Source organism: Eleutherodactylus coqui, chromosome 9 (genome assembly GCF_035609145.1).
Source record: "Eleutherodactylus coqui strain aEleCoq1 chromosome 9, aEleCoq1.hap1, whole genome shotgun sequence".
Classification (NCBI taxonomy): domain Eukaryota; kingdom Metazoa; phylum Chordata; class Amphibia; order Anura; family Eleutherodactylidae; genus Eleutherodactylus; species Eleutherodactylus coqui.
The window spans coordinates 91,135,151-91,151,223 of NC_089845.1; the positions used below are offsets into that span (position 1 = coordinate 91,135,151).

General features: G+C 40.2%; 1 protein-coding gene across 11 annotated transcripts in view; it reads left to right on the forward strand.

The window, feature by feature from the left end:
- DTNA (dystrobrevin alpha) overlaps nt 1-16,073 on the forward strand; it is a 226,281-nt gene that overhangs the window by 155,410 nt on the left and 54,798 nt on the right. For 9 of the 11 annotated variants that reach the window (XM_066578054.1, XM_066578055.1, XM_066578052.1 and 6 more), the window contains exons 8-10: nt 966-1,132; nt 2,073-2,197; nt 9,636-9,716. In XM_066578054.1, coding sequence (XP_066434151.1) covers nt 966-1,132; nt 2,073-2,197; nt 9,636-9,716 — 373 coding nt within the window. The remainder of the gene's footprint in view (nt 1-965; nt 1,133-2,072; nt 2,198-9,635; nt 9,717-16,073) is intronic. The other 2 variants (XM_066578060.1, XM_066578061.1) reach the window with 1 other exon arrangement.

Here is a 16,073-nt window from a genome sequence, read left to right on the forward strand (position 1 = left end):
GATTACCGTATATACCGGCGTATAAGGCGACGGGGCGTATAAGACGACCCCCCAACTTTCACCTTATACGCCGGTAATACAGTGGAGAAAAAAAAAATCATTACTCACCTCCCCCGGCGTTCTGTCGCGCTCCGGCAGGATGTCGCTCGCTCCTCGTCCCCGGCACAGCATTGCTTTCTGAATGCGGGGCTTGAAATCCCCGCCTCCAGAGAGCAAATACACACGCCGTCAGCCAGTTACAGCCATTCAATGACAGTATTGAATGGCTGTGATTGGCTGAAGGCGCACGTGGCTTCAGCCAATCACACTATTCAATGACATCATTGAATGGCTGTGATTGGCTGAAGCCACGTGCGCCTTCAGCCAATCACAGCCATTCAATGCTGTCATTGAATGGCTGTAACTGGCTGACGGCGTGTGTATTAGCTTTCTGGAGGCGGGGAATTCAAGCCCCGCATTCAGAAAGCAATGCTGCGCCGGGGACGAGGAGCGAGCGACATCCTGCCGGAGCGCGACAGAACGCCGGGGGAGGTGAGTAATGATTTTTTTTTTTACACTTTTTTTTTGGTATTACCGGCGTATAAGACGACCCCCGACTTCAGAGCAGATTTTTCGGGGTTCAAAAGTCGTCTTATACGCCGGTATATATGGTAACTTTAAATCACATACATTTAAAAAGATTCTTATTTCTTATGTTTCCCATAAAAAGAGGCCTATTTCCGGTGATGGATCCTCTTTAAGATGCCATTGGACATTCTCTGTTAGTAAATTAAGGTCTTCTGTTTTACCTTCTAAGTAACACTAAGTGACCATCATTCCTTTATGTGACAATTAACAAGACTAAATAACTAAACGGACTAAAATATAGAAATGGGTCATACCAGAATCCATTTAGCATCGGTAACTCTTCCCCATTCACACTTGTATCATTCAACTGTAAAATATTCTCTTCCTCTCTCTCCTAGTCTTCCACCCCGTCGAGTGTTCCTATTGCCACAGTGAAAGTATGATGGGTTTCCGCTATCGCTGCCAGCAGTGTCACAATTACCAGCTCTGTCAGGACTGCTTCTGGAGGGGACATGCCAGCGGTTCCCATAGCAACCAACACCAAATGAAAGAGTATACGTCATGGGTAAGAAAAGGTTCACTGGGTTCTGTAGCTGCAACGCACAACAGGCACACACAAGAGGGGACTAACCCAGAGAGAGGGGAGGTCAGACAATGAATTTGGTGAGAAAGGAGATTATTACGTTGACTCTGATTCTGGAAGAGACTAGTGTGGCACACGGGTTTTTAGCACTAGTGTGCGGAGTTTGACTATGTTGGTAACGCTGGTACTGCAGACCGGAGTAGAAGAACTATGAGTTGCTTACAGGTATTTTAGTTTTTGCTGCTATCATTGCTTTGCTGTGTCACGGTTCTGTAACAGACCGATTTTATATGCATTTATGCTGAATATGAAAGTCATGCAGTGGTAGATATGATAACAAATATGTCAACGTCGGTGCATAATAGAATATATTAGCTGTGGATGTAACTTGTAAGATGCAGTGCTGCTATAAAAGATGATATATAGCCTCTAGTTACATTAAAGACACTAATCTGTGTTCTAGCTGCGAGTGGAAGTATTTATGTAATTCCATGGCCGTACAAAGAACTATAGAAGTAGGGGGATCTTTTACAGTCACTGGCTTTTCCACTGAGAATGAAGAATGAGGACAAGGCTTTACTAAACCTAAAAAAGAGTCCTGATAAAGGCACAGAGATGGCAAGACTGAGTGTTCGGGACTAGAATGCTAGAAATCTGTTAAATGCTAAGATATACTTGTTTGTAACTATATCAAAAAGTTTATAAACATGATGAAGTAAGATTAGGAAGGGATGTAGGAATTTTACAGTAGTAGTCATACTTCACTGATAGACTTTTTTAATGATAATCATCTTTATTTGTATAGCACCAACTTCTTCCGCAGCACTTTTGTTCAACTGGTCTTGAAAAAAAAAAACTACTTAAAATGCAGCGTCTGATTAAAGAAAATTCTATATCCAATACACGTGTTTGCTGTTCACAGAAATCCCCTGCAAAGAAACTCACTAATGCATTGAGCAAGTCTTTAAGCTGTGCTTCCAGCCGTGAGCCTCTGCATCCTATGTTTCCCGACCAGCCCGAAAAACCTTTAAACCTGGCTCATATTGTGTGAGTATCATACTCCTCGCCTATAGAGAACCTACTGTGTACTGTAAATGTCTATAGGGGCAGCATTTAGGGGTGCCCTCAGGAAATGAATATCTGTAGGGTGCTGTGAATTGTTTGCTAGCCTTGGGCATGAAAACAAATGCTTATCCTTTATATCCCATATCTTTTATGCAGCTGCGTAATGTGCTCAAGGTCGGAACTCTGAAATGAATAAAATATTTTTTACTTTGTGACAATGACCATGTAATATTGGGAATATAGTGAAAACGAACATAATATAATCTAAGGTACAAAGTATAATACCATTGTTATGCGTAAGGTCAGTTTTATCTCTGCAAATGAACTGATTTCTATTTCCCAGTCAATGCCATTTACCTTTTATCTCAAAGAATGTACCACATTTAAACTTCTAGCCCCCATCAGAAAAACTGTCTTCTGTAGCAACTATAACTAAAAAGCATTGGCTGTCCAAACATCCCAGACTGTATATTCTTATAAAACCATTACTGTTGAGATGTGCCGGATCCTCCAGAGAGGCTTTTTGTAACTCTACTACCGGTAATAGATGATGGTCCTGAATTGGGAAGACTCAATTAACATTGGAAATGATTTGAAAATGGGGTTTCTAAACTAGGCAACCTTTTTAACTACAGGTTTTTCTCTAATTTCACTCAAGTATTTGATATTGGTACAAATTGTACATATTTTTGTGTTCTGTAGGTCCTTTTACAAGGGACGGCTTTGATCAGTGCACTGTACATCTTCCTTTGTCTGATTTAGTTTGTATGAAGTTTTAAGCTTTTTAATCATAGTCTATACTTTTTCCTTCAAGGTATCATTCATATTTATCCTTGCCGTCAGATTACGGCTCTGTTGACACTGTCATTAGAGGCTGTGTTACAAGCCTTTGTTGGCAGTTCCATCACATTAGATGACAAGAAGAGAGCAGCAAGCAACGTGGTTATTGTCATCAGAAGCCCGGAATCATGTTGGAACCTCATTGGTATCCAACAGGCAATGGATCCGATCGTGTTGTGATTTGTTGTTTTTAGAATGCAGATTTGAGCAGAGCTTATAACTCAATTTAACTGGAACATGATTGGTTAATGGGCTTGTGGGGTATTGCTTCTCCTTTTAGAGAGTGCCAAGTTGTCATAGGGAATCTTACATGTTATGCAGTGCTTCCTGGGAAAAATGAAAGCATGCAGATTAACTGTCTTTAAAGGAAGAAGGAACACTGTCTTTTTAGTGCCAGTGCACTCTGCCTCTCCATTCATTTCACTGGGGCAGACAGAGATAGCCGCGAACAGCGGTCAACTATTTCATTCAGTCCAATTGAAATGAATGGAATGGTGCTGCTCCATTCATTTCAAGGGGGCTGACAAAAATGGCTGAGAATAGCGTTCGACTATCTGTCTGCACCATTTAGGGGAATGGAGCCGTTACCGTACATGGGCAGCCAGCAGCCCATTCACCAGTACACTACAGAAATGGAAAAATGGATCATTAACTGTGAAATAGGGGGAACACGGGTCTTTATTCCCGGGATCAGTGGTGGTCCCGGTGGCCAGACTGGATGAGTGAAAACTGAAAAAAGGGTCCCATCACCGGAATACTCCTTTAAGTAGGTTGTAAACCCTGGACTGGACCCCCTTTCCAGAATTGCAAGACAGCAATGGTGTCTATAGAAAACGCCACATTCGTCTGCTACCATTTAAAATTGGCTGTTACTATACACCTTGTCAAAGGGCTGTGCCCCTATATACTGATAATCTTCAATCATGGCTGACAGTATCAAACTTTATAGGCACACATTCTTCTGACATTTGTCATTTAGGCCTGGGCTACATGAAGACTTTATGCAGAACACAAGTATTTACTAGTTCCTGTGGTATGGCTTAATAGGCTAATGTTAAAAGTACAATATGCTGCAATACACAAGCAATTGTAAGTTCAAGTTCCCTAGTGGAACTTAAGAAAAGCCCTAAACATTAAGTTAAAAAAAAATTAAAATATCAAAGAACAAAATAATTAAGAGTTCTGAACACCTTTTTTTTTACTGAAAACCAAAACATAAAAATCAACATAATTGATATCAGTGCATGTATAAAAGACCAGACTATTAAAATATGACATTTATCTCGCAAGGTGAACGCTGTATAAAATGTATTTTAAAAATACACAGTAACAGAATTGCAGGGTTTTGGGGCACACTGACTCAAACTTTTTTTTTTAAGTGATCAGAAAGTCTCATGTGCTCCAAAACGGTATCAATAAAAACTACAGCTCGACATGCAAAAAACAAGTCCTCATACCGCTCCATTAATGCAAAAATAAGTGTTATGGATTTCAGAGTATGGTAACAAAGAGCATTTGACTTTTTCATTTTGCTTTTCTTTAAGTATTAAAATTTTTAAAAACAAACTTTAAATGTGCTAGTCTTCTAATCGTACCGACCAGCAGAATAAATTGAACATGTAAAATCTAAAAAGCTACAGAGCAATTGCATTTCCTTTTTAATTTGACCTCAGTTAAACATTTTTAAAAGTTTTTCAGAACCTCATATGGTGCGCTAAATGGTACCATTAAAAGATAGAACTCATCACATAAAAATAAGCTTTTGATGGCAAGGTCAAAAGAAAAATTTAAAAAGTATGTATTTTGAAAGGCAGGGCTAAAAAAACAAAAAATGTTTGGTCTTCTAGGGGCTAATTGTAGCAACATGGTAGATTGTAAGCTTGTATGGACAGAGCTCTCTGTGTTTCAGTCTACAATGAGTGACTGTCATAAATATTTATATATATTACACTCGCTCATTGTAAAAAAAAAATCAAGCACCTAGAAGGATTTGTTGTTTTCCTGCAAAACTCAGCATGCAGTTACATCTCAGGCAGATATGCAAATGATTAGACATGTGGAGTGATTAGATGAGGCCCTAAAAGTGGTTTTCATGATTGGTCTATAAAGCTCTCAGAAGCTATTTGGGTGTAGAGGATCTTTTTTTTCGCTTGTGTAGAGTTTGTTGACCACTAGATATGCCTCTACAATGCAATCAATGAGATTTCCCCCAGTTAATAAAAGTTTGAGAGGGACAATTTAGGAGACCCCCAACAGACCAGCAGTAGAGAGGATCATCTGATTGTCCAACAATTACGAGTCACTCCAACTGTTTTGTCGTCTGCCATCCAGAGACAAGTGGAACCATTATTACAGGTCTTTGTCTGTTAGAACCTTTTCTAGGCATCTGGCTTAATGATATTTGGTCTCAGGGTGTCTATTATGTGTACTGCCTGTGACACCCACCTCTGTTCGCAGTGGTATTGTGAAGGATGAAACTGGACTGCTATGGAGTGGAGCTGGGCTGTCTTCAGTGATAAATACAGGCTTAGTTGGGGCACTGACGTTGGCCGTGTTAGTGCCTCGAGGCCTAGGGGTTAGCGCCTTAATCCTGTTTTTCCCGTGAAGCGGCATCTTCCAAGCATAAGGATAATGCTTGGCTGCACACACCAAGGGTATCATGGGAATGCCTTCACAACATTGCCACACTTTTGTGTCTGCCCAGTCACCAGATTTATCACCAATAAAACATGTATGGGACCATCTGGAATGCCAGCTTCGACAGCTTACGAGTTTGCACAATCTAGAGGCTCAGTTACTTCAAATGGCAAGTGATATGCCACAGGATACTATATGGAACCTGTATGCCTCCATGCCTGCCCGTATCACATCTTGTATACAAGCTAGAGGCGGTACAACAGGGTACTAGAGCCTCCATGCCTGCCCGGATGACATCTTGTATACAAGCTAGAGGCGGTACAACAGGGTACTAGAGCCTCCATGCCTGCCCGTGTCACATCTTGTATCCAAGCTAGAGGCGGTACAACAGGGTACTAGAGCCTCCATGCCCCCTCGTATCACATCTTGTATACAAGCTAGAGGCAGTACAACAGGGTATTAGAGCCTCCATGCCCCCTCGTATCACATCTTGTATACAAGCTAGAGGCAGTACAACAGGGTACTAGAGCCTCCATGCCCACCAGTATCACCTCTTGTATACAAGCTAGAGGCAGTACAACAGGGTACTAGAGCCTCCATGCCCGCCCGTATCACATCTTGTATACAAGCTAGAGGCAGTACAACAGGGTACTAGAGCCTCCATGCCCCCCATATCACATCTTGTATCCAAGCTAGAGGAGGTACAACAGGGTACTAGAGCCTCCATGCCCGCCCGTATCACATCTTGTATACAAGCTAGAGGCGGTACAACAGGGTACTAGAGCCTCCATGCCCACCCGTATCACATCTTGTATGCAAGCTAGAGGCGGTACAACAGGGTACTAGAGCCTCCTTCTAAGTGTTCAGTTTTCAGCATTAAATTCTCCTTTTGCTCTGATATTGTAATCACTTACTTATATCAACATTACAATCACACAGAGAAAGTTTCATTGGACTCTGACAACTCCTCCTAGTTGCTTAATTATTTTTTTTGTGTGTGTGATATATATAGTGTTATTTGGTAATCATTTTTTGAAATATACAGCATCATGGAAGATGATCCACAGATAATAGCCCAATTTACCTTGTATAAAAAACATATCACCTGAGTATGTCAAACATGCCTAAAATTCTTTGCTTTCTGTTCCTTTCCGGCATCAAAAGGGACACTTGGTGAGTATTGTGACCTGTTGCCACTCTAGCTTAAGATCACTACCACAGTTGTGAATAGTGCATAGTGTTTAGTATCCATTAACATTTACTTTCCATCTTTCATAATGAAGAACCTTGCACACTGTATAATGTATACCTTCATTATTCTTACATGTTTTCTTCTAAACTTGAATGCTCTTTTATATTGATAGCACATTATAGAAATATCACAAGACCTTTTTTATATTAATTATGTGTAAGGAATATATTGCAATAAATAATGAAATGGCATATAGTGTTATTATTGTCTAAGTGGTTTTAATTGGAAATGGCATTTTCTAGATTAATGGTCATACTAGCTATTAAAATACTATTGTATGTAAAAGATGAGAAAGAAATAACATTAAGGCCCCCTTCACACGGGCGACAAAGTCGCGCGATTTTGTAGCATTGCTACGATGCTACAAATAGCATGTATGAGAAGCCCATGGTTTCCTATGGGTTCCTTCACACATGAGATGTTTTGTAGCATGCTACAAAACGACACACAAACCTTGCAGGTCCGGCGATATGCCCGCGACACGCTAGGTTTTGTAGCCCATGTTTCTCTATGGAGCCTTCCTCTCTGCTGCATCGCATAGCATGAAAACGCGGTTTGCATGCGATGCGGTGCAACTTTGACAGTAGCAGATGCTACAAAGTCGTATGATTTTGTAGCATCACATGCGACTTTGTAGCGCTACAAAATCGCGGTATTGCTGCGAGAAAATCACAGCGATATCTTACGGTGCAATGATGCGATATCGCTGCGATTTTTCTCGCAGCGATGCGGTGTCGCCAGTGTGAAGGAGGCCTAATGGGGGTTTCCAACTAATGACATTTATCTCCTATCCACTGGATGGGGATACATGTCCGATCACCAGGGGTCTGGCCACTGGGACCTCCAGCCATCCCAAAATCTGTGCGGAGGAAAATGCCATTCCATAGAAATGAATATAGACTGGTGGTCACACATGCACATCACCACTCTATTCTCATGGAAGAGGCGAGGCACACAGACCTCGGGATAGCTTGGGGTCGGATCCTCAGCATTAAGATATTTTTTTCTTATAGGGCATTAATGCCATTAGTGGAAAAACTCCATTAGGAAAGATATTAAGATTTTGGATTTTTTTTTCATTTTTAAAATGGCATTTATTTAAAAATATTTAAAGTGAACTTGTTCTATTGTATGAGCAGTGCAACATAAAGTATGTTTAACTAAATCTTGGAAACCAGCATGCACTCCATGCATTGGACTCATGTCTGCAGTCAGTGTGGGCACAGCCATAGAGACCAGTGAGTATGTATGCACACTAACTGCAGAGAAGGGTCCGATGCAAGAACTGAGCGCCTGTTTCCAGACCTAACAGGAAATGGGAAGGTCAGTAAGTATAAAAAAAACACACCCAACCTCAGTGCTCCCTGTCCTATGAGCTTATTGTGCTCATACGACGTGACAAGTTCCCTTTAAAAATCTCACTAATCACTGTGACAGTAGGGTTCTTTTTAAACTTAATTATTTACACTGGGAAGAGCCCACTAACTAATTTTAAACATAAAATATAACTTTTATTCACTCTGTTAAAAATTGAGCTCACTGACAAACATACACAGATATATATCAATCTAAATGATCAATTTACGATCAGTAAAGTATCAACACTGTAGTTCCAATATTAATAGATTCTGTTGGTGGACAAAAAGTATATAAATTATGCACGATCAACTTGTTTTTGTGTATCGTGCAGAAATTAATTTATTCTCACACAGTCGACGCGTTTCTTCAGTCACCTCCAACCTGTGACTGATTCATCAGGATGGGGAGACAGTATATTACAGAAATAGGTCCACTTTGATGATGGATAGTGAGGATGTATTAATCACTTATCAAAAACTCCCTTTTTTTTCTTTTCTTTTCTTGTGGATTTTTATATATAATTTTGGGGAAAAGAAAACTCCCGTACTATATAAAAATCCACAAGAAAAGAAAAAAAAGGGAGTTTTTGATAAGTGATTAATACATCCTCACTATCCATCATCAAAGTGGACCTATTTCTGTAATATACTGTCTCCCCATCCTGATGAATCAGTCACAGGTTGGAGGTGACTGAAGAAACGCGTCGACTGTGGGAGAATAAATTAATTTCTGCACGATACACAAAAACAAGTTGATCGTGCATAATTTATATACTTTTTGTCCACCAACAGAATCTATTAATATTGGAACTACAGTGTTGATACTTTACTGATCGTAAATTGATCATTTAGATTGATATATATCTGTGTATGTTTGTCAGTGAGCTCAATTTTTAACAGAGTGAATAAAAGTTATATTTTATGTTTAAAATTAGTTAGTGGGCTCTTCCCAGTGTAAATAAGTTCCCTTTAAAAGGATTATTATTTAAGGGAAAAAAAGAAAAATGCAGTAACTGAACCCAAAGCAGACTTTCAAGGTTTAGTTGTCAAGCATCTACTGCTGGCATACAGTACAGAACGTGGTCAATAGTTGATTCTACTGCATGACACTACTTATCTTATGTGAAGAACCCTTAGTGAAGAGTTGCCTATGACCTTCACATAGTTCTGCCAATGCAAGAAAGCAAAAGCTGAAGCAGCTTAGTCTAGTTTATAATAGAGGTATTGCGCTGTTGTCTTACTTATTCTTACATTGAAGAATGACGACATTTGGTATTTGTAAATTGTACTATGTGCAACATGCAGTGAATCTAAAAATTAACTTTTCTTATAGGCCTCCAAGACCAGTTACCAGCATGAACGACACTATATTTTCTCACTCCGTTCCCTCAGGAAGCCCTTTCACTAACAAAATGTACGTATTAAAATCCTATACATATATAAAGCCATGTGCCAAATATAATCATATTATATCCAACAAATAGTGGACCCTATGTAGTTGTACATTGGTTATGGTACTGAGGGATGTTCATGTTGTTTGCAGCATCTAAACACTGTACCTGTACGATTTAGGTGCTTTGCTTTTTACAGCACTATATAGATATATATATCGGTATCAGTTGTATATGACCAATGACTGTAGCAGTCAAGAACCTCATAGTCAGTCCAACACCAAAGTCAGAATGCGGGCGCAGACTAGAGCGCATTGCTTAAATGCATGCTGCATGGTTTGGCTGCTGGTTTGAAGCCAACAGACTGTTAATTAATTTGCATTCTGGCTGTATTTTTCTGACGCCATGGTAGTAGCAGCAGTCGTTGGAGCCACACAACTAAGTACTTGTGACACTGCCTTGTAACATAACAATCGACTCCGCTGTTTGACTCATTCAGGTTACCTGACAATATATGTGTAACTAGTGCCATCACTGACGAACATTCTCTGATAAAGATGTATGTATGTCAACTGCAGAACATACCACGGTCAGTATGAGAGAACTAAACCACTAACCATGTCAGTTCAGTAGGTTGTACACTAAACCATTAGCGTCTGGGTGTCGGTAGATGCTTCTAGATAAGCCAGGGGTGGCAGCTTACTTAACATAGAGCGCATGCCATGTCTTCTGTAGTGCCACACATTTGTACCACCAGTGACTCCCTGAAAGCCAACAGTTGGTGAGTGTCATGTTGTATTTTCTAGTGTTCAAGATTATTTGTACAATATTTGCAATATATGGTTCTTCAGAGTAATGTGTTCAGTTCCACTATATTGGACATCCAATGGTTTGATGAAAGGGACTTAAACGCCCCCCACACAAACATACTGATATATTGTGAAGTACTGCATTGCTTTCTTGAAACAGAATATAAAAGCATGTCCTGACTTCCATTGTGAATCCTAAAAACAAGCCTCATAAATCCTGAAACAGATGTATGCAAGTTGGAATAAATGGCTTTGTACTCCAAAGGCTTGATTTGCTTATATGCCAGCAGCTTTGGATACATAATTGGCCAGAGACAAAGAGAAAGCCGTAGCAAAACTACCTCCATTTTCTGTTTGATGTGACATTTATATTAGTGCATAATAATAAGTAAGTAATGCAGAAAACAAACCTGGAGAAAATGGATAGTACAATACATGCAGACAGTGGACTTACTAAGTCCATATCTATTGTGCAGTATTTAACTGATCTGACATGGCATCTGAGATTGATTGCAGAGGTAATATTTGGTCCATAATATAAAAAAATTAAAAAAGCAATTTAGTTAAATATTATAAAGAGTTGGCCATGTCTCATCTACTATAACCAGTGGTGTAGCTATAGGGGGTGAGGAGGTAGCAGTCACTACCGGGCCCTGGAGCCTTGGGCCCAAAGACCTCTTTATCATATAAGAAACCCCCAGTATTATAAATGGCACATGAATGGTTGGGGGGGGGGGGGCTGTTACAGATGTTGCATTGGGGCGCCTACAATTAGCCTCTTCCTAATCTTTTAAGATTCCAGCAATGGCCTCGTCTGCTAGCATTGCATCAATGGTTTTTTTAAGAGACCCACTGATGCAGAGGAATGTTGTTGAAAGTTGTCCCCCATGCTAAACTATTGTATCCGGGCCCATGAGCCTTCAGCTACACCTCTGACCATATCTGAGCTTTACATAAAACGGACACATTAAATATAAAGTGTCCTGCATACAGTTGATCAGCAGTTATGTAAGATCATTCATGTGGCTAATTTTGACAAAAACATGCCAGGCTGATTTGGCTGTTGGGTCACACAAAAGTGTCATACATTTACGACCTTTTCAGCCAATCAGCATATGATGTAAAATAATGCATAAAGTAACTGAGTGATCAGATAATATGTAAAAACCTGTAAACAGAGGCTGTTCATATCTAAACGACTATACTATCTGCAGCCATCGCTCTCCCTGCTAAGCTGTTGCACTTGTTCTCAATATTTCTATGCAGAATTGGCCTAATCGGCCATTTTGACTGATTTCTATCAAATGTTTATGGTTATCTTCAATGGTCACTGACTTTTCAAATAACTTGTGCTTATATGATAACCAGTGTGATAACTAGTGAAAGTGCAAAGCACTATATTTACCTAGAATAAGATTTTTGTGCTGAAAAATCACTCCAAGGTGCTGGCCACTAGGAGAATCCCTTTCTTCTGACTTGTTGTCCACTGCCTGTTGTCATGTGAAGTCCGACACAGATTACAGGAAGCGGGTGTAGGTGTTGTCCCGTACTATCCAGAGAAGCCTATGAAGATGGTGGAGAGGAAGGGAAGAGGGAGAGAGAAGCAGAGACACACGCAGATGTGCTGCTGCAGCTAATAGTAGGGTTTACCAGCTCACATTTTCATTTTCCAGTATTGCTGTATAATGTTCTCCATAAAGCTTTTGCCTATGAGAATCTGCTACAGAGGGAGAGAAAGAAGAGGATATCCTGCTCTATGTGTGTAGAAAACTTCATAGTAGCTAGTCTACACCCTCCAGCTCAGGGAAAACTAAAGAGTAGACCTACAGGCTGGAAAGGGAAAACTTGTGAAAATGCAGGATGCAAGTTCTATACTGGCCAGAGATGGTGCTATTCCTCATGTACATATATATGGCAGCTTTATTCTGAAAAGTCATCTGAAAAAAAAATACACTTTAAGTAAGCCGTAGGTTGTTCATTATCCTGTTATTGCTTTTTGTTAGCTACAGGATCAGGCCATGTGTTACCAGATGTGGACCCCTTTCCAGTGTGCCTCTATATAATAGTATCTAGCTGAAAAATAACCCTGGAGAGTCAAAGGAAAAACTTCACTGGACCGTTTATCCAGCATGATTGTACAGTGTGAGAAGCCATTTTTTGGATTGGTCCCCCTGCCATTAGCTGACTGTGTTGCTACTGCCGGGAACCCTTCTAAACAGATGACATATTGTCGGTGCTATAACTGTGCTGTAATTGCAAGTAAAACCAAATTTGAAGTCAGTAGTGTTGATTGTTTTCAGCAAATGTTTAAGCTCTATTAGAAATGCACTGTACACTTTTGTTAATACAAGGTAGTCTTGATGGGTAGACCCAACTCTTATTTGCCCAACATCCCCAGTGCTTATATTTGTTTAAAGCATACCAGCCTTTTAATGCATTCTAATTCTTGATCGGCACTAGAGATGAGCGAGCACGCTCGGTAAGCGGAGTTACTCAAGCGAACCTCGCTCATCTCGAGTAAGTGGCTTCTCCTCCGAGCGTGCTCAAGGGGGTCAGCGGGGGGCGGCGGGGGGGAGAGTGAGAGGGATCTCTCTCTCACCCCCGCTACCTTATGCCACCCCCCCCCCCCCGAGCACGCTCGGAGGAGAAGGCAGTTACTCGAGATGAGCGAGGCTCGCTCATCTTTAATCGGCACTCAACTTTTAATATAATTAAATTAGTGCTTAATATATTAATACTGGCATTTAAACACCAGTCTTAATATTATTTCCACCGGCATATGATGCACCTGATATATGAGGGAGCAAAGGCACCTTTTCATATATTGGGTGTATCTCGGCTCCTCTGTGCACTTGAGCAGAAATGTACACCGTGTTCCATCTGGCGTACATTTCTGGTATAATTGACACCAGTTTCTGGGGAAATATATATATATATATATATATATATATATATATATATATATATATATATATATACAGTATATGCTGGTCTAAGGGAGGCCACGCCCCTTTTAAGGAAAATGAGGGACAGCCGCCATGCTAAATTTTGGAGCAAGCAGACCTGGCGCCAAATTTTGCAACTTTTTTTATGCCAAATACTGGCATAAACTAATTTATAAATTCCCCTCATTGTGTTGTGTATGGTGATGGAGAATTCGTATGTCATACACCACCTCCTAGGCCCTGCATAAAACATAGCTGATTTGTCCACAATTTTTCTTTAAAGAGTGCCCACACTTTCACTTTGGAACGCTTCTGCTGCGTTTGCTGTCTTCAATCCTTCCGGCAATGGAAGGTGCCCCATGTAGCGCTTTATAAACACCATATGGGGCCGTCTTCAGCTGTCAGATAGAACTGAAAAAGGCCGAGCAGAGTTCCAAAGTGAAAGTGAAGATATTGTTTAAGTCCCTATTCAGACGGCAACATTTGTGTCAGTATTTAAGACGAAACTTGAAGTGGGACCAAAAATGCAAGAGATGCAAATCTTTCCATTATACTTTATTCTCTGTGGATTCCAATTCTGTTTTTTGATTACAGATACTGATGCAAAATATTGCTGTGTGAATGGGGACTCAGTTAGACTAGAGAGGGTACAACTATTATATAATGACTGTAGAAAGAGTATACACTATAAGCATATATAAATCAGTTTGCAGTGTACACTAGGAGCGGCATGGATTAACATAACATGTTAAGAGCCGTTGGCTGGTTCCTGCAATATTTTATAAAATTTCAGTTCAAACTGATTATAGCTGAAAATAACTAATAGACTCCTCAAATCCCCATGATTCCATGTTCAGCATTTCTGTTCCCTGCTGGTGTTAGGTGGAAGCAACATTTGAACCTTGTTCTATGACTCTGCGATTACAGTTATACAAACTTTATATAGTTTTTAAATATTTTTCTGTATTTAAAGTTGTTTTTCTTTCAACATAAATTGCTTTCCGTGGCCACATTCTGAGAACCGTAGCTGTATGAGGGCTTTTTTTTTGAGTTAGCAGTAGCTTTTGTTATCATGTTGACAATTAGAAATTCGCAATTATTAGAAAATCACAAATCTGGCATTTCACCCTTTTATTTTTTCTTGGATTGGCCTTCACCATGCAGGATACAAATTGTGATATTTTAATAGTTCAAGCTGGTTCATACGCAGAGTTCCCATGTATGTAGGGTTTTCTAATTGTTGGTTTTTTTTATTGGATTGTTGAAGTCATTTAAACTTTTCTACACTTCTAATTAGTCTCCACGGTGGACTTGAACTTGTGATCATTTGATCACTTGTACTATATATTGCAATACTGAAGTATTGCAGTATGTAGTGATTTTTGATGTTGCATTTCAAGCCCTGCCACGGGTAGGACTTGAAAGACATCGATGGGTGGTGGCCCTGGCCTGTCATGCTAGCTTATCGTTACCCTCAGATCACACTGTGAGGGGTGCCAATGTGGCACGGGAGGGGGCACCAAAGCAATGAATGCTTAACCATATAATGCATGGGTGAGCTGGGTGGCTTTCCACTCTGGCTTATAGAGGTCAGTTGTGGATGAGGAAACCTCTATGACAGTGAAATGCACTGATCGGATATATACAAAAGAGATGTCTTCTTGACTAATTCTATTTAAGGCCAGGCTCACACGAATGTATGCTCACTGCAAATCACGTCCCCAATTTTTTGCACGCATAATGAGGGTATCAATATACCATAGACTTTAATTGTGCAGCTCACAAAATGCACACAAAAAAAATTGCAGCATGTCCTATCTTGGTGAGCATACATTGCCAGACAGTAAAAAAAAGTCTCACCTCGTCTTATCCACTTCAGCTTGCAGCATATATTTCACATGTAGGAGTATACTCACATACTTTATTAACCACTCGATCCGGTGGTATTTATACGTAAAGCAGAATCAAACAGGTGGGAACTTGAAGTGCCGTGAATAAAAACTCCTTTTATTGTAATCTGTGCATATAAAAATCATTCACGGCACTTCAAGTTCCCACCTGTTTGATTCTGCTTTACGTATTGCCAGACAGCGTATGGGGATTGGTGGCATGCAGCAAGTACGCATGTCATTGCGCACTTGCTGAGTCGCCCCTTGCGCGGCACACAGCTAATTATGTTTGTGTGAGCCCAGCCCATATCTAAATCTATTTTAGTCTTGTAAATTATTTTGTATTCAATTCTGAACTGGTTACAATCTGTTTACACACTTTTGTTTTTCTCAGAAGTGAGAAATGGATGGTTGTGGTTAAACAATTGAACTGCCCACTAGTTGTGCAGCAACCAGCAGTGCTATATGAACAAAAGTTATAAATGAAGATGAATATTTAATTAATAATTCTAGGAAAGACACAAGCACGGCCTGCAAATTAATTGATTACAACTTCTGATCTGTTGAACTCTGGCATTAGAAGATTGACACACAGGAATTGTTGCTTCCACATTGCTTTTCGGGTATTTCAGGCCACCTGCGCACCTAAAGATAAATCTAAACGAGCCGTGAGCTAAAGTAGTGTCACATCTATTCAGACCTGTCTTAGAGCACCTGTCCTGAAAAGGACGACCCCA